General features: G+C 39.3%; 1 protein-coding gene across 2 annotated transcripts in view; it reads right to left on the bottom strand.

The window, feature by feature from the left end:
- LOC126252716 (N-alpha-acetyltransferase 60) overlaps positions 1–27,652 on the bottom strand; it is a 112,511-nt gene that overhangs the window by 60,537 nt on the left and 24,322 nt on the right. For both annotated transcript variants that reach the window (XM_049953618.1, XM_049953617.1), the window contains exons 3-4: positions 26,242–26,406; positions 144–370 (exon numbers count right to left, since the gene is read on the bottom strand). In XM_049953618.1, the coding sequence (XP_049809575.1) occupies positions 144–370; positions 26,242–26,406 (392 nt within the window). The remainder of the gene's footprint in view (positions 1–143; positions 371–26,241; positions 26,407–27,652) is intronic.

The raw sequence follows: 27,652 nt of genomic DNA, 5'->3' as shown, positions 1-27,652 counted from the left end.
CATCAATCACTTACGAAAATTTAACAAACCTGCCAATCTATAATACCACCATTGACTATTTAACTACAAAAAAGGACCTCTTTGCATTGCAGCAGGTATATGACATTACAGCAAGAAATGTTAGGCATTATTTTCTGATTTACCTGAAGTTTCTATGCTCATAAAAGTGAATGGCAGCTGAATTTGTAGTCAGCACATGCAGGAAGATTGCCTTGCAATCTGAATGCTCCAGTGTTGTAAGATGAGAAATGAGGTTGTCTAGCAGGAGCGATGCAATGCCATTACGACGATGAGCTTTGCTGACGCCAAGACTCAAAATGTATCCCACTTCTGTCTGTTTTCCAAATGACTGTGCCAGAATGCCACGATCCTGCAGCAAAACATCAAAACTGAATTAAAGTTGTCTGATTTTTCTCGCCGTATTTTCTTTTTTCCTTGTCTTAGATTTAAATATAAGCTACATGGAGCTAATATTAAAAATAAAATTTTCATGTCTCAATGGTTATGGTACTATTGTTTGTCTGGAAACAAGGTGTTAAGTCAGAGAAAAAATAAAAAGCTTAGATTCATACAACAACTCAATAGCAGCTAAAAGTTAATACACCGTAGTCAATACAACCAAAAATCCACATGATTTTACAACCTTAGAAAAGAAATACATTCTTCTTTAGGATATATCCTATTCCACTCTGATTATAGATGAAATAACATGCAATACACATGGTACAGAAGTGATGTTTTAAAAGTTCTTACTCTGACAAAGAAACAGCAAGCATGTGACCAAAATATTATGGCTTAGGGAAGTATAAATCTTCAGCTGAAATTCTCTGAAGCTGCAGAGATGTATACTTATCTGCTTTTTGTGGTGATTTTGTGAACAACCCTGTACTAATATCTTTTATGTATTTGAATTACATACTGTGATAAAGAACTGCATTTTACAGTGTTTAACTCACATGAATATAAAATAGGAGCTAGATTCAACAGGAAAGAATTTTTCAGCTGGCAGCTGAATTTAAGTGTGATTTTGCATTCACTGCTCTGGACATTAAAAAATCAATATGACACATTTTACATGGAGTTGTGGCCACTATAAAGTTTTTGTGTGGCAGGGTTACGTCTGTAAACCACATACATGTGTTCCCAATATTTCATAACATTGTGTAAAATTAGGACTCATCATTAAATGTCAGAGACGAAATATCAGTCATAACAAATGGTGACAAAAGGCTAAAATGTGTCAAAAGGTGAAAACAGTTTATCTTTTGAGATTCCAAAGATATGTTGCTCATAGATTACCACAATACGGGTTGTACCATAAGCTCAGCTGAGTATTATTTAATGGTCAAAATAAAGGTTGCTATTTAGACTAAATTTATCAGAAGAAATTTCAGTTCCTTCATGATAATGTGCACATCACTGTTGCAAAAGTGCTCTTATTCCTGTATGAAGAAGAACCTTGGCATAGTGACTAAGCCATGGCAATGTTTGTTGAGCTCTGTGAGAGAGGATTAAATTACTTTAAGAAATACAGCTCCCAGGCTCTTTTTATATAGCTTTACTTAAACCAGAATGTCTTTCAGGTTTTAATTTAATTATTTTTCAAAGCTAACAAACACATAAACTGGCCATTTGGTGAATGCTATCCTGCAACAATAAAGTTAAAAGTGTATGTGCTAAGCATATAAATGAAAGAAAAGGAGCTACAAGTTACAGAGCAAAAGATAGATGCATCACACAAAATGTAATTGACAAGAACACTGTAGTGATAAAGACAAAAATGTTACTAAACCAATAGAAGATAGGTGAAGACCCAAAACAAGTCTTGGCATAGATCAAGCTAAACAAAAAGCGGCTGGTTGCTGTATTTCTTCAAATAATTCCACATTCACCAGATTTGGCTGCCAGTGATTATTTTTTTCCCCAAACCTGAGAAAATTGCTGCTTTGATGAAGAGTCAAGTTAATGATGAGGTTAGTCAGAACAACTGGACTAATTTTACTTTACTGTTTCAGTAGTGTGCTAATAACCACAACTCAGAATACACTCTGCTGATCTTTACCAAATTCTATGGCATGAATGGTTTTCTGTGCAAAGTTGTTGCTGATAATGGTCTGCAATTTATGTCCCTGCTGTTTCAGTATGTGCACACAATGGTATAACACATGGTGCAGGAGATTTGTTTCTGGAGAAAGTAGGGAGGGTGATTTCGGTCTATGAAGTCCTTGGCTAGACCCTTGGAATATTTGGAGAGGGACAGCTTCTCAGTACAGATAAAACAACCTATGCCTTGTCTCTCCAGTCACACACCATCTCCCACATACTGACTGACAGGTCACAAAGCAGTGCCGACTTAGTGAATGAGTACCACCCAGAACTGGAGCAAATGAATCACTTTCTCTACCAGGGCTTCTCTGTATACTACCTGTCACTGTGCTCAGAAATGAGAAATGTCCTCCCCATGCCTCCCACGGTAGTATTCCACCAACCATTCAATTTATGCAACATCTCTGTCCATCCCTGTTCCACCTTTACTCCCTATGCTTTGCCCCATATTTTACATCATCGTAATAGATCTAGATACATCGCCTGTCCCATATACTCTTCCACTACCATATATTCCAGTACTGTCACATGCATTTCCTACCTTATCAAAGGTGCGAGCAACTTTGAAAGCAGCCATATGTTCTATCAATTTAGCTGCAACCACTGTGCGGCATTTTATGTGAGCTGACTGCTAACAAGCTGCCTGCTTGCATGAATGATCACTGCTAAAACGTGGCTAAGAGACAGCTCCATAAGGTCCAGTTCAACTACAGTCAGCTGGAAAAGGAAGACTTAGCAATTATTTAGGGCAGCACATAATTTCATCAGTATCTACGTACCAGAAATTCTTTTTCTTGTGACTGATCTTAAGCCATTGACTGCTCATTAAACAAAAGATGTACCTGATTGTACAACACAAAAGCTGCTATTAGTCACTACTTCTTTCCAGTTATTAATATGAAATTCTTTGTTGCCCTACAGCACATCATGCAAAGGGAGGCACACTGTCTCACCTATCTATGGGATGTGATCCAGAATTTTAGGCATTGGAGGCTTCTTGTCTTCAAATTGATCAACTGATTCATAAGCACTGCAAGCTTTACACATTGATTGTCCCCCAAGCTACTGAACATGATGAATCACTACAGCTGCTCAAGAACTACATTTGGGTGGGTTGGCCTCGAAGTCCAAAATCAATTTCAGGTACAGTAGTATGCTAATAACATGCTCATTGCAATGGCTTTTCTCTTTCCAACAACATGATTTTATTGCATAATCCTACTGAACAAATCCAAGTCATGATTCTCATATAATTTCAGCAAATTATTTTGAGACTTTTATGTATAGCACACTGGGGAATCACTAAAATTAAGTAGCTAGCATTGTACATGGTCAGTCCTGATAAGAAGATTAAAAATATGACAGCTCACTGCCACGGGCAGCACCGTGCCAAAAATTTTTCAACTAGCATCGGCCTGACAGTCCTTGGCAACATATGCACATTGATTTTGTTGGTCCTTTCCAGAACACATGGTGGCTAATTATCATTGACACATTCAATAGACATCCATTGGATCCATTTGTCATTCTGCTTAACACAGCGACTAGCACTAGCACTATAAAAGCACTCGTTTCTGTCATTTTGTTTAGAAGGCTTGCCACAAACAATCATTTCAGACAGTGGACCTTAGTTTTCTTCATTGGAATTTCAACAATTTTGCCAACAAAATGGGATTCAACATATCAAAATTACTCCATTCTATCCTCAACTGAAGGGTGAAACCAAATGTTTTGTACGTACTTTCAGGACTCAGATGTCCAAACCTCATGCCAGGGTATGTGCTCTTTGTTGTTTCTCAGCCACTATTACACTCTGCCTTTTCACCATGCTGCACCAGCAAAGTTATGATACGGTCACTGTCATCGCACTTCGTTTCATCTGTTTCATCCTGTAACCACTGCTTCAAAGGCCAACTTCGCAATGAAGTTCCACATGAAGGACAAAGTCTTCTATAATGTTTATAACAAGCATCACAATGGGGAATCTGGTGTCATCACTAACACGACTTGCCGAGCTCATTATACCATTCATGGCAAAACAAGCACCCACTGATGATACCAAAACCAGCTTAGATTTCATGATTATTGTGATTCTGCCATGGATTTTAATGTTTCAGAATCACTTTCTGTGTACCAAACTGCTGCCACACAGCCAATGCCAGGGCCTGAGATTAGGACACATGGGTCAACAGATGACATTGTCATGAAGGTAGACCTGTATCAACTTACACAGCCATAGCTGCATCCATCACATCTGTCGCCATTCGTAGCAGTGTCAGTCATGGACATTGAGCCTGTATCAGCCTCACAGCCTTCATTGTGCTCAGCAGCATCGCCTGTGCTGTTGGATAGACAGCCTACCTCCAGTTTTTTGGCAAATGTTCCTGGTGGTTCACAAGGAGAATGTTGGGACAAGAGTTAGTTGGCACTATCTGCCATAGGGCTGCAACCAACTCCATCAGCTTCACCATGCCACAGGCTTACCTCTTGTCATTGCCCAAATCCACACTATGCGATGACAATGCACAATTTTTTGTTTTATTATTTTTTTTGTGTCTGGGGGGGGATATGATACCAACGGTGCCTCTGTTGACTGCACAAGGTGCTACACTCACACCCCCATGTAAGAAGATATATTTAAAGAGGCTGCCAGCACACAACAGTGAGCCTTGCTCTCTCCAGGGCTCATTGGCTTCCTACAAACGGCACTATGGATGCAACCAGAGTATGCTGTCTTCTCTTCCACTTACTGCATGCAACTGTAACACTCTATGCATCTTTCTAAGATGCTGCACTATGACCTCTGGCCAGATCTCAGAAGACTCACAGTAAGAATTGAAGAACCTAGTATGAGACTACTGATGTACAAGACTACTATGCTAGTAAGTGAATGTACACCATAATAGGTAGCCAGTGTTTCACAGTATTACATCAAAGATGGTGTGGAACAGAAATAGTCAAGGATATCAAGTTATATATAATTTCTACTGCCTTGTACGAGGGTGTAATGCCTCTGAATTTTTTACATGAAAACTCTTGAAGCTGTTCAAATAAAACAAACTTTATTAACATTTTATATCTTTTTCCTTCATGTCTAGATATTTATTTCTCAACATAGTCTAGCTGACAACAAACACATACTGCCCAATGAGAGACCATTTCGTAGATAGCATCACTGTAGAATGTTTGCCTTTGTTAGTGGAGACACACCATCATCTCTGCTTGTACCACTTCATCACTATCAAAGTGAAGTCCTTGAAGGTGTTCTTTAAGTTATGGAAATAGATGAATATTGGATGGAGCCATGTCAGTACTGTATGGAGGATGATCAATGACAGTGAACCCGATGTGTCAGATTACTGCAGATGTCACATGTGCTTGCTTGTGGTTTGGCACTGTCAAGCTGAAGAAGAGGGTGTCAATCTGTGGAAAAACTCTTGAATTCATGCTATCAGTTTTCTGAGGGATTACAGCATGATGTTTCTCATGCACCAACATAGTTATGTTACACACTACCTGTGCTCCACCATTTTACACACTACAATTCAGAGCTCTCTAGCGGCAGAGGGTTGCAACTTGTGTCAGCGAAGCAGGAAAGTTGACCAAGTAATGTGTATGACATAAGAACATTACAGAACAGAATTAAAAAAAAAATGGGGGCATTACTTTTCAGCGCACACTCTGAAGTGTGACGTTTTACTCATTTCTTGAATGTCTGTAGATGATCTCTCCACCTCGTTTAACTATGGATACAAGAGCTTCATTTTATTTTTATTAAATTCTGGTTAAGGAGTTATTTCTCTCTCATCTATGCATGCTCCACAAAAGTCTTGCTCAGACAATGTTATATGTGACAGGGTAAGATCAATATTCTGGTACGTCTACTGGAAACACTTGTTACAGGTTCCTATAAACAAAAGAGGCTCATCAAATTTTTTATTAATTAGCTTACTAAACTACTACAATTATTGGAACATTGGTTAAAGATTCATATAAAAATAAGAATCTTAATAAGAGTTATCAAGTTCATTGGAAGAACCAATTATGACAGAGCTGTTCCACCTGATACATGTTATACATGAAATAAGCAAAATATCCTCAGATTTCAAAGTTATCCAAAAGGCACACGCTGTAAGGTGTGAGTATTACCAAACCATAAGTGTTTAATAAGTCATGATTGCAAAATAGTAAACTAAATTATCTACAGAAGAAGGTGAAGATCAGTTAGGGGCTGGCCGGAGTGGCCGAGTGGTTCTAGACACTACAGTCTGGAACCGCGCGACCGCTACGGTCGCAGGTTCGAATCCTGCCTCGGGCACGGATGTGTGTGATGTCCTTAGTTTAGTTAGGTTTAAGTAGTTCTAAGTTCTAGTGGACTGATGACCTCAGAAGTTAAGTCCCACAGTGCTCAGAGCCATTTGAACCATCAGTTAGGGAGTCCGGAGAAATGTAGGAAGATGCAAGCCAATATTGACACAGCAACTTAGAAGATAGGTTTGCAGTACAAGCTGACTCAAGTTAATAGCACCAAATCTGAGGCTCTGCGGAATGGTTAATTTGGTAATGGACAATAGTGTGCATGTGTGTGTGTGTGTGTGTGTGTGAGGGGGGGGGGGGGAGGGAGGGGGGGGGGGACAAAATTTTGGCAGTGATGAAGCTGAAGCTTTAACTGCAGTAAGTAGGTTCAAATAGATGAGTACTTATGCAGAAAATTATAGTTCACTGACAATGTATTCACTGTTTGTCCACAAGTCTATAATCTTTGTAAAAGAGACTTATGATGGAAGTGTAATGATCATAGACATTACAGTTACAACACAGGGACCAGGTGTGATTATCATAGGATACTGAGTAAGAAGAGAGCTACAGGACACAATCCACTTAGAGCTGGAAGTCAGTTCTATAATAGGTCGTCAAATAACATAAAGCAACTCCATGGCAATCTTTTTAAGGGCAACCTGAAACAGTTGCTAACTGAAAGGTGTTTACATTCGCTCAAAGTTTTCTAAGCTGCATTACATACTGCAGTGTATTAGTGGTGGTAAGTGTTTATAAAATAGTATAAGATGTGCATCTTTTATATGGCATGATACCATCATTGTAAATCTACAAAAATGATGATGTTATTATGGACAAATGAAGATGATGGCTGATGATAATAATAATAATAATAATAATAATAATATTAACAATAATAATAATAATAATTATTATTATTATTAGATTAGATACTTTCAGAAATTAGAGAAGTGTACAAAGCTGCATGAAAACGGTCTTTGTCTGAAGACCACAAGAATAATACCAAAATTTTGAACTTCAGCAGACAATACGCACATTACATGTTGTTTACAATATTACAGTATTAACCAGAAATTCCTGCATGGAATAGTGGCATCTTCATAATAACAAACTGTGTAGTGTCTTCTTCAGCATTCCTAATGCCAAACACTGAATATTTCATCCCGATAATTTGTTATATATTTTCATATACATGCATTATGAAGTTTGAGCACACAGCTTTAATGTCTGACTTGAAAGCATGAAATTTTTATTACTATTTATATATTTGCAATGGCAATATTTTATCTTCACATAAATTTTGTGTTTTGATGTATGATGTTAATTAGATCAAAATGTACAATGGAGAAACAGCATTTTCTGATCTCTTAATAGTAGATGACATGAATCTATAGAGTTTGGATTACATGTTTCTAATTATTTTTTTCTACAGCATGAGTATTTATGATATATTAATTGAATTCATCTGAAAAAATAATTTTGTATATCTTACAACTGATTCAGATATAATGATACATTACTTTTCTTGGTCTTATTGGTAGTCATGTTGAATAGTACATTGTGAATATCGAAGTGTTTAATTTATTTTCTAAAAAAATTATGTACGTAGGCCCCATGATAGATGTTTCTCGAGGTATACACTGATAACTTTGCTGTAATCCATTTTCCGCAGTTCCACATTTTTATGAATAATTCAGAATTTACTTGTTCTTGATTAATTATTCTTAAATTACATAACTAGGGTTTTCTCAAAGTTTAATTTTAATCTGTTTACATGAAACAACACACCTAAATGTTTTAGAGAACTTAAGATTAAGGTGAAATATAATAAAAATATAACACCAATTTTGGCTATCAGTGTGATACCAATACAGCCCAAAATATCACAGTTCTACTTATATAATATAGCACTATAATGCATAGAAAATTCGTGTGGAGGCCTTTATCCAGCAGTGTATGTCAAATAAATCATGATGAAACTAATGAACTGATATAGAGCTTTAGCATACCTGAACTGCACACAGATACTTACAGTACCTAGAATGACAATGGAGCAGATGTTGATGACACAGATGAACAAATTAAGTTTTTTCGGAAAGGAAGCAAGACAACAGATCCTTCAACTCTACAGTAACTACCTCAAAACAAGTCATTCCTTAAAATCTAGAGGAAATCACATGTGTGATCCATTCTGAAGCAAGGTAAACCACCACCAGATGCTAAGAGCTGCAGCACAATGTCACTATTGTATCATTTATATACAATCTTTGAAAGAACATTGCTGAATGGCTTACAGCACTTGGTGGAGCCATCAGTAATTCACTAAAAAACAGATTGTGCATTTTAGGTTTTTATTATAACACCAAGTGCATGCAAAATGCGTTCAAAAAGCACATTATTACAGGTATAAGTATTTAGGAGAAAAAGGTAAAAACTTGCTGAATACTGGATGCATTGCTTTGTCAACAGGCACAAGATGAAAACATGTTGGCTTTCTCGCAAATCTTTTTTTACACTAGAGTACACACACACGCACGCACGCACACACACACACACACACACACACACACACACACACACACACACACACACACACACACACAGTGAAATCTTATGGGACTTAACTGCTAAGGTCATCAGTCCCTAAGCTTACACACTACTTAACCTAAATTATCCTAAGGACAAACACACACACCCATGCCCGAGGGAGGACTCGAACTTCCGTTGGGAACCTCTACTTGAACCAGCCGCACAGTCCATGACTGCAGCGCCTTAAGACTGCTCGGCTAATCCTGAGCGGCGATATTTCCCTGATTACCAGACCAGTTTTAGCATTTTTCCCTGACAAATTGTGAGCTCTCAAAGGTAAGTAAAGACATAAGTTGACAAAAAATGTAAGGACTTCTCTATTTCTCGCCCGTGTGAGCAAAAATCTTAAGTAATAACATCAACATCTTTTGTAATGAATTGTTTTTAGGTGGAGAAATATATGAGTACATAGTGTACAAACCGCCAGCAACTGCCACAATTTTCTTGTTCTTATCATCCATACTTTCTAGTATATAAACCACTTTTAAAGTGGCAAAATGTACAACAATAAATAAAATGTCTATAAAACACCACACTGTACAATGTACTTGCAGTGAGACAGTCACAATTCCTGAAACCTATCACCCACGGCCTCTGACCCGCTGTGGAGCACCTCAGTAATAGGTCCACAGATAAACCATGAAAATCCACCTCATTATGCCACATACAAACAGACCTGGCCTGTGGACAGATCAATGAGACTACATCTGATGGGCATGGTCTGCACATTAGTGGGAAACAATGGGCTTCAGATTGGCAGGCCCTATACGTTAGAGATACCTGCAAATATGGCCTGCAGTTTTGGCTCATTGCAAGAATCCACTCGTGTGGCCAACTATTCACGTGTCCAGACAGCATGTTAATGAAGTGAGGCTGCCATGATCAATGTATGCAACAGATAACTTGTGCAAATACTCTGAGAATCAATACTAATGAAGATGGGTAGCAACTCACAGTAAAGATGATTGCTGAGCTGCAGACAGGCACATAGAGAAGATAATCAGACTGTCACAACTAAATTTTTGGCCATAGCCTTTGTCCGAAAATGAGAGCACACAAACATTTACACAATAACTCAGACACAAGTCATGCACACATGACCACCCTCCGGCTGCTGCATCAACAATCTCTGAGAATCAGATCCAAACAAAACGCTCCTTATGCCTCCCTGCCTCTCGTTGGCAGCTAGTAGGCTAGCTGCAAGAAGTGTTGACAGCACTGACTGAGGGGAGTGGTAGGTAGGAGAGAAGCAGTAACAATGAGGGGGTGAAGAAGTGGTGCATATTCCCAGCTGCGCCCAGCCAGCGACGATGCATGACATTTCAGCAAACAAACCATTTCATATATTGAGACAAAAACAAAATTTTTCCAGTGTTCTTTTTTTTTCCAAATTTCCCTGACACGTTTTGAAATTTCCTGATTTCAAGAACTTGTGGCACTCCTGCATGCCCCCCCCCCCCCCCCCCCACACATACCTGAACAGATACGCTGCACTGGCTGAGTACACCAATACTACAGGGGTGTAGTTTTCATTGACACAACAGGAGCTCACGACACTATCAATTATCGTGTATTGATGAAGGAGATCTGTGAGCTTACCAAGAACTACTACTGCATCAAATTCATTGAAGAATTACTCCATAACAGATGACAAAGAAACATACTGGCCCCTGCCCTTTTTAACACCTATACTAATGATCAGCCACTTCATGAGCACACCAGGAGTTTTCTTTATGCAGATGATCTGGCTTTGGCAACTCCAGCAAAGTCTTGCGGAAGTGGAAGGTCACCTGACTGATGCTTCAAAGAATATAAGTGTTTATTACAATAACAATCAACTTCGACCAAAAACAGTTACAACCCAATGGTGTACTTTCCATCTTAAATATACAGAAAAACGAGTGTCTCATGTCAAGGAGTACATCCGGATGCTACACCACATCCACAATATTTAGGTGTCACACTTGATCAAACCTTAACTGGTGTACTGCCATAACACAAGGCTGAAAGAGGAAATAATAAATAACATCCCTGGAAGATATCAGTTAGTACAAGGGCCTCTTACCCATGAACTTTAAGAATACTCGTATTATTATACTGATACTTCATTGCATAACATCCACATCCTGCCGGGTACAGATTTGCACACATCCAACAAGTCAACAAACTCTGAATGAGATTTGCTGCTTATTACTATATTTCTGTAGCCTACACTACTTTCCAAGGTATATCATCTGGCAAGTACTGCTGTCCCAGATACCTGTCAAGAAGTTGCTTTCAGTGTGGAAAGAAGAAACTAATCATCAAGCCCTGCTAACCATTGAATGATTATGTATCAACCATTCAGAGGGTGAGGCCCAGGAAAACTTCATGAAAACCAACAAAATGTTGCAGATTACTCCATCCAAAGCAAGAATGGACATGTGGAAAATACTATCTGCAAATGATCCTCACTGGTCTCAAACCGGGGATTTGCAGTCATTGTTACCGACTGCAATTGTGGAGAAATGCAAACCGCGGACCTCTTGCTCTGCTGTTGTCTCTGTCCTACATCCTGCACCAAGAGAGATCTACTACAGCTTCAAATGGTATTGAGGTTGCCTGTTTTAGATCATTCATAGTGTAATGTTATGCATTTTTACCCATAAGTCTTTACATTAAGTAAGGTGTTTAATGCACTATACAATTCTTTTGTGTTTCTTTGTACTGGTTCTTCTGACATGAATTTTAAAAAAGGATGATCATTATGCCATCATCCTTGAAAAGTACTGAATAAGAATTTATATTAATAAGTAAGTCATTTACATACAAGAACAAGAAAACTGGGCCTACAATTGAACCTTGGGGGACTTCTACAGTTACCCTTTGATTTCTTTATGGCAGATTGTACCTAATCCACTCCAATGCACTTCCCTTGACTCCATGCCTTCTAGGTCAATAGTGCAATTCACACTATTAAATACCTTTGCCGTGTCATAGAAAATTCCTGTGATTGTTTTTTATTTATCCACAGAGCAGCCAGTGTTCTCTATTATTCCTTTATAGCTTTTATTATTAAACTGTCTTCCTGAAAACCTAGTTGAACTTTTTACATGAATTGTGTGAGAATTTGTATCTGGTTAGTAGAAAAGATTTGAACACCTTTAAAAACATAATGATATGAAGATTAGAGATTGAGCAATAACTTCTTCAAATTCTGTTTCAAAACTTTTTTTATATAATAGCTTCACCTTGGCATATTTCAGATGACCATAGGAGTGACCACCATTTAATGACTAATTTATTGTTGCAGACAGAGGATGTGTTATTACCTTAGAAAAATCTTTTATTACCTAGGCAAACATTCCATTCTATCACACTGCACTACACATTATTTTTTATGGATTGTATAGTCTTTTCTGTATCTTTTGTTGTACAGCTCTTAAACACAGTCAAAAATTTCTTTTCTTCTAGGCACATATAGAGAAAATGCACCTTGACTATGTGACCATTCATGTCAACTGCTGACACAGACACCTATAGAAAATGATTAAAACAAGAGGAAAAGTAACATGAAAGGAACAACCAAAACTACTTCAGAAAGTCTGCAGAAGGAAAAAATTCCTTAAATAAATGCAGCAACTGTTCTTCTTCACAAGAAAGAAGATGGATACGAGAAAAGAAAACTAAATACCTGTCAGACTCTTCTTTGAAATGTACAAAATATCCATTACAATTGTCACCACTCTTATCAGAAAACAAAACCATCAGAAGTTAATCAATTAAAGGACCAAGCTTGTTCCAGATATGAACAGAGAACAATAGGTCATTTTCAAGACATGGTTGGTTGGTTTGGGGTGAAAGGGACTAAACTGCAAGATTATCAGTACCTTCATCCATTAAGTGGCAAACCAAGAGGAGCTGTCACAGGAAGGAGCTGAAAGGCAAATCCTGGAAAGCCTAAGTGTAAGTAATACAATAAAAAACAACAGATAAACCTCAGAAAAAAAGACAGCACAGACAAGTCATTAAAAGATCAGTGAAGATAAGGCATTAAAACCAAGAAATGACACCATTGATGAATACTGCGTCTGAAACCAGATGCTAGCCAAGAACAGGTGGCGAAAAATTGTGGTGTCAATGGAATCTTTTGGACCAAAGGAGACATTGAGGCAAATCCGAGGTCAGAACACAAGCCATGGGGCACATGCAATGTCTCCCTGACCAGAGGCAACAGTGGAGGAAGTAGGAGTTCTGAACAGACACACTGGAGGCATGCAGCAATTGTAAACCCAAGTGCGAGTGCAGGCTTTCTCAGCGAATTTCATACATGAAGTCTTCACAGGTTGTCAGTCAGGTAGCATCGTCGCTACGAGACGATGATGCTTCTCGGCTGACAACCCGTGAAGACTTCATATATAATTGTAAACCCAGTTCTGAGTCACTGTTGTGGGAGGTGGAACTCTCTTCCATGGAAAAGGACACAGTAGTTGGGATGTTCAGGGAAGCTATGAATGCCTACAGCATAATTCAGCAGCTGTTGTTGGCACCTTATAGGTAACAGTGGAAAGTTCCACAGGACTGGAAGAAGGTCCAGGTCATAGAAATCTATAAAAATGGTAGAAAATTGGATGCATATAATTACCGGCCTATTTCACTGACATCAATTTGTTGTAGAATCATGGAACATATTTTGTGTTCAGACATAATGACCTTTCTAGACTCTGAGAAACTCATCTGCAGAAACCAGCATGGTTTTAGAAAACAACGGTCATGGGAGACACAGCTGGTCCTCTTTGTGCATGATATACAACAGGCTCTAGATACCGGCTCCCAGGTTGATGGCATATTTCTCAACTTTCGAAAGGCATTCGACTCAGTTCTGCATTCTCACTTGCTCCTAAAAGTGCATGCTTACGGTCTATCTGATGACATATGTGGTTGGATAGGAAGTTTTCTAACAGACAGGGAGCAGTATGTCATCCTGAACAGGATGACTTCAACAGAAACATGCGTAACTTCAAGTGTGCACCAGGGCAGCGTAATAGGTCCACTGCTTTTTGCGATCTACATAAAAAATCTGGTTGACGGTATTGACAGTGGCATTAGACTGTTTTCCGATGATGCTCTAGTCTACAGGAAAGTAGTATCACACGAAAGTTGTGAACAAATCAATGAGGATTTGCAGAAAATAAATGCGTGGTGTAATGACTGGCAGTTATCTCTCAATATTAGCAAGTGTAACCTACTGCATATAACGAGATGAAAATCCCCATTAATGTACAAGTAAAAAATAAATGCCCAGTCTTTGGAAGCGGTAACATCCGTCAAGTAACTGGGTGTACCTATTCAAAATGATCTCAAATGGAATGGTCAGATTACACAAGTAATGGGTAAGGCGAACTCAAGATTGTGGTTTACTGGTAGAATCCTGAAGCAATGTAGTCCTTCAACAAAGGAAATAGCTTACAATACATTAATTCGTCCAGTCTTAGAGTATTGTTCGTCTGTATGGGACCCTTACCAGTTGGGTCTGATTCAAGAGATTGAGAGGGTCCAATAAAGAGCGGCAAGATTCATGACTGGTACATTAGCCATCGCGAGAGCATTACAAATCTCATAGAAAGTTTGAAGTGGGGCTCACTTACAGATGGATGGCACGCTAAACGGAAGGGGCTGCTCACTAAATTCTGAAATCCAATCTTCACTGAGGATGTAGAGCATATATTATTACCACCAACTTTTATATCATACAATGATCACCATTCAAAGATAAGGGAAATTAAAGCTCGTACTGAGGCGTTCAGACAGTCGTTTTTCCCTCGCGCAATCCACGGGTGGAACAGAGGGAGGAAATATGACTTTGGCGCGAATTGTGCCCTCCGCCACACACCGCTAGGTGGCTAGTAGAGTATATATGTAGATGTAGAATGAAGGGACTCCAGCCTCAAATAGTAGGCTGTTTATAGGGCTAATTCGAAAGGCTCCTGTCACAAATCGGACCCTACAATAATGAATGGGGTCTTGTACCCGCAATGGTGAGGGCGATGCTGAGCCATATGCAAGACTCCCATAGTCAAGATGGTACTGAGTCAGGGCTTTGCAGAGCTGCAGAGGGAAGAGCCATCTGCACCCCAGCTAGTGTTACTGAGGTAGTGAAGTGTACCGAGGTGTCGCCAGCACTTACGCTTAAGCTGGCAAAGGTGGGGAAGCCATGTCAGCCAGGAATCGAAAACCAGTGCGTTGCATCTTGGGTATCCAGGGGAGCAATGTTGAGGGAGGGTTAGGAAGATTGGGAAGTGGTCACTACCACACAAGTTATCATGGAACCTCCAGTGGATAGGTCCGCAGCTCATGGTCCAGTGAATAGTGTTGCTGCCTCTGGATCACGGGGTCCCGGGTTCGATTCCCAGCCGGGTTGAGAATTTTCTCTGCCCAGGGACTGGGTGTTTGTTTCGTCCTTATCATTTCATCATCATCATCATCATCATCATCATTCATGACAGTGGCTAGACTGGACTGAGTAGAAATTGGGACTTTGTATGGGTGCTGATGACCATGCAGTTGAGTGCCCCACACACCAATCATCATCAACCAGTGAATAGATGGTAGATGACCAGTACTGCAAAAGGAAAGAGCAATGGCCGAATTAGACCATTTGCCACTATGAAGCGTGTGGGGGCATCAGAGTTCAAGATGCAAAGATCGAGCTATGCCAGTAAATTTTCAGTGTCTTGACCATGGCCACTGATCACTGTTCCACCCCAGAAAGGGTTATGGGTGCTGAAGTTGCTCAAGTCTGGAAAAGGGCGGCGGCGGTGGCGGTAGTGGTGGTGGGAGGAGGGGGGGAGGAGCTGATAGAGTAGTGCAGACAAGCACACAGTACATCCTGGGGCATGACATCGTCAGAAGGGGGGTAAACATTACAGATGGTAAAATCCCGCTGTATTCATATCCGAACAGCCACAGCCTCCAAAGATGTATCAAGAGCCACAAGGTCACTGTATATAGAGTCCAGCACATACGTACAAATACCACCCAAAAGCCTCTCATAGTTGGTACAATTTTTAAAATAACCTTGGTAGCGACAAAGGGCAGGAGTCCATGTTGCTGGAAGGCCTGTATCCTGGATGGCAATACAAAATGTAGGGTATGCTGTCATGGTTACGCCAAGTGGAGGAAAAATATGTTACAATTCTACTGGAGGATAAGATCGTCTGAAAACTGTGGGGCATGAAGTGACTGGAGTGCGGAAGGGCAAGTTATGACCCAATGTCATGTATTGCCACGGGTTGAGAATTCAGGGGATCTACTGACATAGGTTCTGTGGCAAATTGCCTGGGGAGATCTGGTGCCTCAGGGGTCACCGGGATCTCCACCTTGGACACAGAAGGAGTACATGCAGACTCCAGTGGCATGGGGGCCACCAGACTTTCCTTCATCTTAGAGGACTTCTTTTTATCCTTCTTCTCCTTAGACGATGAGGACTGAGAAAGTTTCCCTGAATTGGTTTTAGGGACAAAGGAAGAATGAGAAGTTTTTAGTATATTTTAGTTCACTGTGTATTTTTTCATGCCATTGGATGCTTTTAGTTCTGTAGTAATCCATTTTAATTTAGTTACCACTTCCTTATTTATTTAATTAGCACTTTCTTATGATGCATTACATGAGGAAATGTTTCATAAAATGAAGAAAGAAATGGTGTAAAAATTTGCTGATATTTCATTTACATGGAACTGATTACTGTATTGGCTAGTTTATCTCATTTAGTTTACCAAAAAATAAGAATATGTTTTTTTAGCTATATTGCATTCTGCACAAGTTTTCCTGATGATTGGTTTGTTTATTTCTGGCAGTTCAATAGGAAAGAAAAACTGATTTGAAATTTTTAAATGCAAGCACAGTTTGCTTGTACTGTCAGATTTTAATCTGTCAGAAAGTAGCTGTAAAAGCTGCTGCACGCTAATTTAGCTTGCAATATCTCTGAAGTTGAGAGTAAAGCCATATCGTAAGGGATGGCACTGAAAAACCAGCCCCAAGTACTGACTGCTCAGCAATTATGCACTAATTGTTGCCCACCATCAACTGATACAACAGCAAAAATATAAGTATGTAATAATTAGGTAATAAATAAATAATGAATAAGCTAATGCAAAGGTCTGTATTTTCTGAGCTGATCTTGTCTTTTACATTACATTGCATTACATTACATGAGGTGCTGGAAATAACCTCCATGCACTTCAATGCACTTTTGTGTGCAGCCTAATACATTAATATACACTTTACCCAACTCTGCCGCATCAATTCTCAAAATTTCACTACGAATATTGTCCTTCAAGTCTTTTAACACTACTGAGTTATTTGCGTACACTTTTCCCTTCAAACAGCCTCATAGATGAAAATCACAAGTTCTTAGGCCTCGTGAACATGGTGGCCACAATCTTTTGCTGACAGTCCTTTCTTCCGTGAATCCTTCATGAATTCATGAGATTGACTCATGTGGAGTGTGACAGGTTGCCCCACCCTGTTGAAAGATATCATATGCACATTCATGAGAGGTCAATTGTGCATAAAATCCCTGAAAGATTCACATATACACAGCAGTGTTTACTGCTGTTTCAAAGAATATTGGACCCACAATCCAACTTGCTGACACGGCACACCACAAAACAAGTTTTTCACTGTGAAGTGGTTTCTGATTTATCACATAGGTATTGTTTTCTGGTGTTCTGGGAGTTATGTCCTGTCAGACAGAACCACGCTTCATCACTCATGAAATACAGCAGCAGATTCAACATTTCATACAATTATTGAACACAGCCACAAATAGTAGTTCACACATTTTCCCTCATCTTTCTTCTTCAGTTATTGGACTCTTGTCATTCTGTAGGGCTTCATTCCAATGCGGTGTAAAACATGTTGACAAGGCCTAGGTGAAATGCTCACATGTTGACTTCTTTGGACGCCGGATCATTTGTGCTCATATATTGACAATCACAGCAGGTATGAATGGGTGAGGTATGATTCTTTTCTGCATTTGCAGTTGGCCCTGTAGTACACTACTTTGTCACCAAATCCTGTATACTGCTCTTTGCTGGTTTGGAAATGCCAGGAAACTTCTTTGCAAAAATGTTCTTCATTTCCTTAAGTTAATCAGTAGACATGTATGTCTCTACTATGATTCTTTTTTGAAGAGGAAACATCTTGCTGAGATATTTACTGTACACATCTTAACCAAGTCACAACAGCTTTTGTACTGAAAGTACAAAATGTAATCACAACAGCTTTGAAACAACAGATGACAATTGGTGGGTGATAATGAGCAGTCTAGCACTCGGGGCCATTTTTCATTCACCACCCTGTAAAATCAAGTCGATACACACTGCTGACTGATGAGATTCTTTCCCTCTATCAGTGTCAAAATCTGAGCAAACAGAACTTTCTTGCATGTTGTCTTATTTTTGTGAGAGATATTGAAATTTATGTTAAAACAATCGTGTTGTTTGGCTAGTATAATTATGTCTACTGACTTAATTATAATATTCTTTGTTTTTAATTCTATGTATCAACTTTCAAATATGCATACTTGTTCAGAAAATTAAAATACACGGCAAGTAGAAGTGTTTGTCATAAAGCTCCATGACAAGTAGCATTGTATTGTGTATAGCACTCAGTATTTACAAATGTAAGTAAATGTTTTCTTTGTGGAAAAAATCTGTAGTTAAATAAATATTAAGCTACCAGTAGCAGATAAACAGCAACCTTTCAATATAGCTGAGGAGACAGCAGCTTTTTTCAAAGTGGTAGCTTTCTTTCTAAGTTTCATAATTAAATTTAGCTGGTGTAGGCATGAATAGCATCAAGGAGTATATATGTCTTTGAAATTAATTGGATGACTAAGTATTTCTTGTTGGATACATTCTAATCTCTGTCTTCCCCTACAAATTTTACCCTCTAGCACCGTGGATGTTATTTCTTGATGTCTGAACACATGTCTGATCACCTAGTCCCTTCTTTTTGTCAATGCTTTCCACACCTCCCTCTCCTCCCCAATTCTGTGGAACATCTCATCTTTTAACTTTTCAGTCCATATGATTTTCAAAATCCTTCTAGACCACTACATCTCAGATGCTTCAATTCTCTTCTTTTCCAATTTAGCTACAGCCCATGATTCACTTCCATACAATGCTGAGTGCCAGATGTACAGCCTCAGAAATTTCTTCCCCAAATTAAGGCTATTGTTTGATACTAGTACACTTCTTTTGGCCAGGAATTCCCTCTGTGTCAGTACAGGCCTGATGTTTATATCCTCCTTGCTTCATCTGTCATATTATTTTGCTTATAAAGTAGCAAAATTCCTTCTCTTTGTCTACTTTGTTGTCTCCAATTTCGATGTTGAGTTTACTGCTAATCTCATATTTGCTGACACTCATTACTTTTGTCTTTATTTGTTTTATTCTCAATCTATAGTGTGTACTTATTGGATGTTCATTCAAGTTAACAAGTCTTGTAATTCTTCCTCACTTTCACTGAAGGTAGCAATGTTGTCAGTGAATCTTATCATTGATAAACTTTTACTCTGTATTTTAATACCATTCCTGACCCTTTCTTTTATTTCCATTGTTGCTTCTTCAACGTATACAGTAGGGGCAAAGGATTACAGCCCTATCTTATGCCCTTTCCAATTGTAGCACTTTGTTCTTGGCCTTTTTTTTTTGGTCATATTATATATTACCTGTCTTTCCCTATAGCTTGCACCTATTTTGATAATTTTACATCATGGAATACTTTTTCTAGGTTGACAAATCTTATGAAGAAGATGGTTAATTTTTCTGAAGTTATTTTTCCATTATCAAGCCCAGTGTCAGAGCTGCCTCTCTGGCAACTAAAGTCAAACTGATCATCATGTAACAGAACCACTATTTTCTTTTCCACTCTTCAGTACATTATTTTTGTTAGCAACTTGAATGGATGAGCTGTGAAGCTCACTGTGCTATAGTTCTTTCAATTATCTGGGCTTGCTATTTTCAGGATTGTGTGTGTAACATTTTTTCGAAAATCTGATGGCACATCTCCTGATTCACAGATTCTACAAACCAACATGAACAGTCATTTGGTTCCCACTTCCCCAGTGAGTTAGAAAAACTGAATGAATATTCTCTATTCCATCCACCTTATTTGATTGCAAGTCTTCCAAAGCTGTGTTAAACTCTGACTCTAATACTGTATCCCATATGTTTTGCATGTAAATTCCCTTTGTAGAAGTGTCAGTGTACTGTTTCAACTTATCTGCATTTAACAGTGGAAGTCCTGTAGTGCTCTTTATGTTGACACATTTGCTTTTAATTTGAATGAAATTTGTTTTGACTTTTCTATACACCAAATCAGTTTCTCTAATAACCATTTCCTTTTATGTCTTCACATTTTTCCTGCAGTCATTCTGCCTTATCTTCAGTGCTTTTCCTATTTAGTTCATTCCAAAGTGACATTTACATTTTTGTAGTCCTGTCTTTTCCTGAATATTTTTGTACTTTTTTCTCTCATTGAACAATTTAAGCGTTTCTTGTTTTACCCTACATTTCTTCACTGTTACCTTACTTGTTCTTACATTTGTCGGTGATCACCACTTTTTAAAGATGTCAGTTCCTTTTCAGCTAAACTGTCGATTGCGATTCTCATTACCACAGTATCTACAGCCTTAAGGAAATTCAAATGCATGTCCTCACTCATTAATATTCCAGTATCCCATTTCATTGATTCTTCTGGGTATTTCTTTTAAACTTCAGTCTGCTCTTCATTATTACTGAAATGTGATCTGAATACATATCTGCTTCTGAGCATCCTTTATGATCCAATATCCAATTTCAGAACCTCTGTCTAACCATAATGTAATCCAAATAGAATCTTCCCATGTCTACAGGCCTTTTCCTATTATACCTCCTCCTCTTGTAATTTTTGAACAGTATATTTGTTATTACTAGATGAAATTTACTGCGAAACTCAATTAGTCTTTCTCCTCTCTCCTTACTATTACCAAGCCATATTCTCCGTAACTTTGTCTCCCATTTCTTCTGCTACTACAGTGTTCCAGTCCCCCTTGATCATTAGATTTTCACCTCTCTTTACACAAAGAATAACACATTCAGTGTCTCCATCTCTCTTCAGCTTCTCCTTGTGATGTCAGAATTTATATCTGAACTATTGTTGTTGGCATTGGTCCTCTGCAGATTATGGTGACAATAACCAACTCACTGAGCTGGCCACAGTACCTCATTCTCTGCCCTACCTTCATATTCATGAGAAACATTCTCACTACAACATTTCCACTGTTGTTTATATTATGCTATATTCATCTGACCAGAAATCTTTGCTACTGTGTATGCTGGGCTGCTGCTTGGTGATAAGGCCACTAGTCTTGCAAACATATACTGCTGGTAGCTGCACCCTGGCCTGCTAGTAACACTACCTCAGAAGATTGTATGTAAACAGCAGACATCAACACAATTCGACAGTTTATTTGCAATCAAGCTGCACACCTCCATGGCATCAGGGAGAGCCAACCTCACCAATATGAAGCCTGCAGATCAAAGTAAACAGCACTGCAGTTACATGCACCACTTTCTTATGCGAAGACACATGCCTGCTAAATGCCAAACAAGTATCCATCCGCTCTGCGGTCAGTCCACACACTGGGCTCAGCACTGGCCACATCTGCAGCCCATTGAATGGAGTCTCTTCGCTATCACCGGGAGTACCTACCATTCAATACCTACTGGACTTGCATCAGCTGTTCTTGAGTGCAATGTGCCACTGGGAGTCTGCCAGCTGCTCTTGGGTGTCATGCTGTGCTGGACCTACATCTCAGCCACTCTCAAGTTCAACACCTCACAGGACTTTTGCCTAAAACACCCACAAGCCCACAGTCTTGTTGGAATATATTGCTAACCATCCACAAGCAACCCAATCTGCTCACCACTGAATATGGCATTTATGGACCTTGTTATTGTGAGGATCTTATAGGTGACATCTATGTTTGACTTTTCAGTTTGCATTAAAATAGTGTGACACTATTTGCCAGAAATTGTGTACCAAGTTGTTTCTCAGTTAGAAAATAAACAGCTGTTATAGCTACCAGTGCACTTCAACTGTTGCCGGTTACCCCTCAGCCACGGGCATTAAACTGTCGATGAGGCTGACACTCACTTGTGTGATAGTTTGTCATGATCAAAAAACAGTTTCTGGAATTTTAGCAGCAATGTCTGGAACAGACGCACGTGCAACACCATCAACAGCGGGAAAAGGTATGACAGCTACTGAAACAGAACTCCATGGGTATGCGATCTGCTGGTTGGGAGCCTGTGTAACAACCTGCCACCACCGCAGTGGTGGCCACATCTTATATGCTGGCATGGCCTCCTATGCCACTTGCCTCAGTGCTGCTGTCCCTCTCATCGTTGGCCCAGGCGACCCTGGCCCTGTTGTGACCAGTCCTGTTGACGCCAGCCATTTCATCAGGCTGGTCGATGCCAGCCCTGTAAGCACCAATGCCAATCCTACTCTCACTGACCCTCAGAACACTCTTTCTCATTGTCTTGAATGACACTGGCCTTGTTGTGGACACCCCTGTTGACACCGATGCCAGCCTGGTTGGCCGGGTTGGCCCTGCGGCCTGTCTTGCCAACCCCTGGCACCACCTCTCTTCTCGAATCACCCATTTCTCAGGTTTCTGTGCCTCCTTCTCCTTTTGCCTCACCTTCTGTGTCTGTGGTATCTGCTGTTCACATTCTCTATTGGGGGGCTTCTCCCATTGGTTTGGTGGTGACAGTGCTGCTCCGTCCTTTGCCTGTGCTGATTGCTGGTCACTTCTCTCTGTCCTGAGCACCAGAAGTTCTCATCTGCTGTAGTTTTGCCCTTGGTGTTAAATTTCCTTCCCTTTGATCACAGAGCCTACACCGATGCCTTTGGTATCACCACTGTTCTGCATTGTTTCCTTTCCAGATGTGGATGACGTTCCATCCACGTGTGACACATTTAGTTCTCTGCATCTCTCTCTGTTGGCCACTTCTCTGGGTTCTCCTGTGGCTGCTCGTGAGACCACCTGTTCTTCGATAATGCTCACACATACATTCCAGATAGTCTTATTCCTGTACTGACACCACTGTGCCTCTGATTTTGACACAGTCTTTCAACTGGCATTACCCCTGGACACAGCATGTCTTCCTCCGATTCTTGTCCTGGACCTCCCCTTCGTGGGCACCTGTATCAGAGGCCTCCGGTCATGGGCAGCATGTGCGCCCACATTGGCACCTCTCAGCTGTGAGCTTTTGTTTCTGTTGCTTGTGGGTGTTTTCCTACGCCTCGGGTTGTGCGTTCCTCGAAATTCTACGGAAAGTATCTGCTGTCTGTCGCATCTGGTTCGTCTTTCCTGTATGCCGACAATGCCTGCTTTCCCTTTTCTCAGAACTGCTTCCACACCTTTGTAAGGTCTCCCCCCTGCAGGTACTACATCCTCTCCCAGATGACACCACCATCTCTTTTGTAAATGACCTGTCTTACAAGTAACACTACCTCAGGAAATTGCATGTAAACAGCAAGCAGCAATGAAATTTGCCAGGCTGTTAACAACCATGTTTCATGCTGCCTCTAAGGTATCAGATAACTCCAGCCTCACCGATATGTGGTGTGAAGATCAGAGTAAATGGTGCTGCAGTCATGATCACCACTTTCCTATGCAAAATTACATGCTCACAAAACGCCATTCCAGTATCCATCCGCTGGTGGATATTTAGGCCATTGCTCGACAACTCTGTAGATCATGCATGCTCCGGGCTGAACATCACTCACATCTGCAGCGTTAAACAAGTTATCTTCACCACTTTCATGAACACTTGCCATTTAATACTCGATGGCCTTCCATCAGCTGCCCTCGAGTGCAATGCATTGCTTGCAAAAATTTGGAAATTTGTGGTAAGGTCTTATGGGACCGAACTGCTGAGGTCATCGGTCCCTAAGCCTGCAGCTCAGCTGCCCGCAAGCTCAAGGTTGTGTAGAACTTTCGTCTCAACCATTCTTGAGGCAATGGCTTTATGGGACCCTATTGCTAATTGTCCTTAAGCAACCAGCTTTCATTGAGCCTGTCATTGTGAGCACCTTTCAGGCAACATCAAGGTTTGACTTTTCACTTGGTATTCAAGTAATGTGGACACTAGTCGCCACAAACTGTGTATTGAGTTCTGTTTCTTAGTTAAAAAACAATCAGTTGTTACTACTACTAATGCATTTCAATTGTCGCCAGCTGCACTCCTTGACTATTGACACTAAGCTTGTCTTCTTTCCATTAAACAGTTCACTGACCCCTACTATATCTAGATTACACCTTTGCTGTCCCCTTTTCAGATTTTCTAGCTTCCCTTCCACAGTTCTTGGATTCTTTGCCTTGAAAGTGGCAGGGTGTGCTCCCGCCAAAATATCGGCGGTTGCTGTCAATATTACCTGGCTGAATTCCTGTAGGTTGTTTGGAAAGTCATGTACTGTTACCCTTTTATAGGTTATTCAATCTTTTTCTCCCTTGGTTACCCCATTCCAGAGATCCGAATGAGGGACTAATCTGGAAAATTTTGCCAATTGAGTGATCATCACGAGACATTTTCAATTACAGATTACAGGTTCTGTTGACACATCTTAAGTGTCTGTAATTCAGTGGTTTCCAATCCCTGAGTGATACAGTCATAGTTTATTGCTAATACAATATGCAGATTAAGTTTCTGTGGTTTCCTTATCTTTTGTTAATGCATACTTTGACTCGTTTAACATCCGTGAAGATTCTACTTCTTGATGGGATCTATAAAACATAATGAACGCATCAGTCAAATTAAGTTTTTAAGATTTCCTCTTTACTGCTGCTACTGCAGACACAATTTATATCCACATGATGGAATATTCTTTATTAATTTTGTCTGACTTGTTGATTGTATTTATGAAGATCAGCATTTTGTTGTTGTTTATGAAACGAGGTACCTCGTTTCTAAAAATGCCATTTTGAATTTGGTACTACCACATTTCACAGTGGCAATCACATACAAAAAAAAAAAAAAATCTTCTTCTTTCTTTTCTCATTTCCAGTTCTATGATGATTTTTGTTACAATCATACATTGTAATTTTACAATACTTATTTGTTGATTTTAGAAGTTCATTCCATTTAGCTTCTTGCATTCCATGTGAGGAATGACAGCAACTGTATGTATTGTGTTGTATGTTTTTGTGGTAATGTTTGTTAATTGCTTCAGCTTTCTTGCATCATATACGAAACAATTTACTTGTAGCAATGATACATTTCCTTTGATATAACCGGATTATGACTTCACTGATGAGAGGACACAGATTGATACAAACACAGGTTGGATAGTAAGCTTATTTTTGAAAATGGGTAGTGATGTCACCTGCTATCATTCATCATGTTCCATAGGTGGGTTCGAGGAGGAGAACCTTCAGGATGTGGGACTTAAATGCACATTAACAAGATAGACACCGCGTAAAAACTTAGTCTGTGCTCTGTTATAACAATAAATTGCCACTGTACTTCAAAATATGATTTGTGCTTGTGCTTGCTAAATGCATACTAGTAAATTAGAAGTAAAGCCCCAGCTTCCTCAGTTATATCAAAGTGCTACCAGGAAAAAGACCATGTAGCTAAAGCTTACAAGAATATTCAATCCTTGAAACTAGATAATCTGATAATTTCTGTAAGGAATGGTTGATGAACTATGTTTTCAATTTTCCTTTGAACTGGTGTGGATTACCCCTTTTCCTGCTTTGTGTTAACAGACATTATTTCAGACACATCAGCTGAGCTACATAGCAATACTTTCAGACCTTTCACACAGAGATTACTACATTATTTCAAGGGACTTCTGGCTAATTAATTACTTTTTCACACATCACAAGCATCCTGAAAATTAACACCTCAATGATGTTGAGGTCACTGACTCATTTCGACAAGAACATGGCTGGCCTTGATCTGGCTAAGGAAACATTTGAGCATTTGGTGTTTTAAGAAAACTTTAATCGCGATTTCTTCCGAGTACAAGAGTCGTTTCTTAACCAGTAAAAGCTTGGTCCTGTCGGCAAACAACAGCAAGACTAGAATGTCTGCTTCCAGCCTTCATACTCTGTTAAAGTTGCACAGCTTCGCTCTGTTAAGCTCAGGAGTAAAGTGACTTACCTCAGGAGTATGCACCTTAACATCATAATACACAACATCTGCTTACCTCTCGGTTCAATTTGAAATAAGATTTTATTTCAGCCACAATGAGGCCAATGATAATTCCATCATAAACTGCTGCTAGTGAATAAAACCTTGGATTTGAAGTGATATCCTCATACCATGAATAGGGATAATCAATTGGAAACCAATCCTGGCACAGAGTTCGCACCTGCATGACAAAAATCATTTAGAAAACATCCATTCTCATGTATGGACAGCTCTCCACACAGCATTAAATGCTTAAATACCAAGGCAAACACATGACAGTTATTAAAAAAGGTTAGGAATAATTACAAAAAAACAGTACATATCTAAATAAATGCTGCATTACATTTAACTAGAGTAAATGGGAAATTAAAACATTCCATCAATGAAAGGGCAATTAGTGATGAAACTAAAGTAAAATAAAAAACACATCCTCTTAATAAGGAGTTTAAATATACATCCTGATTACAGATGTTATTTACTAGCTGCAGCCATCAAAGAATTGTAGTACACACTTAAAAAATACAGCTACTCTTCATGAATGACAAGATTAAGGGCTATTAGCAGAAGAGTGCTATAAAATGTACTCAACTTGCAAAAAGTACAGTTTGTATGTCCTGTACACATGAGGTTCCTGCAGAATAACATGTTATATTAGACAGTAACTAGAAGTTACCATTAATTTTCTATGTTACTGATTTTCGAATAATTTAGTAGTTCACTTCATACCCTCAATTTCAGTATTAACCCTATGACACCCAATGCGAAAAATTTACTTTACACATAATTATAAAGGATGTTTTAACAGACTAAAACAAATATAAATCTTCAAAAGCTAGTACGACATAAATAATAGATATACCTTTTTACAGGATATGCAAACATAATTTTAATCAGTAATTATGAATTCATCTATGGATTCCTGTTGTGTGAATATAATTTCATAAAAGAGTAATACTGATTTCTAAGTACAATAGACATTTCTGTGACAATCTATTACTTAATAAATAAAACAATATTCGTATCTGGTGCTAATGCAAATGTAAATATTGAAATATTGATAGAACAGATGTACTGAACTAATATATATTTAGATATATTTTTCCTACGTGGAATGTTTTATATAAAGATGATGTGACCTACCAAACGAAAGCGCTGGCACGTCGATAGACACACAAACAAACACAAACATACACACAAAATTCAAGCTTTCGCAACAAACTGTTGCCTCATCAGGAAAGAGGGAAGGAGAGGGAAAGACGAAAGGATATGGGTTTTAAGGGAGAGGGTAAGGAGTCATTCCAATCCCGGGAGCGGAAAGACTTACCTTAGGGGGAAAAAAGGACGGGTATACACTCGCACACACACACACACATATCCATCCACACATATACAGACACAAGCAGACATATTTAAAGCCAAAGAGTTTC

Source organism: Schistocerca nitens, chromosome 4 (genome assembly GCF_023898315.1).
Source record: "Schistocerca nitens isolate TAMUIC-IGC-003100 chromosome 4, iqSchNite1.1, whole genome shotgun sequence".
In the NCBI taxonomy this organism is placed as follows: Eukaryota; Metazoa; Arthropoda; class Insecta; order Orthoptera; family Acrididae; genus Schistocerca; species Schistocerca nitens.
The sequence above is the reverse complement of the archived record's forward strand: the minus strand, read 5'-3'. Positions and strand labels throughout refer to the sequence as shown.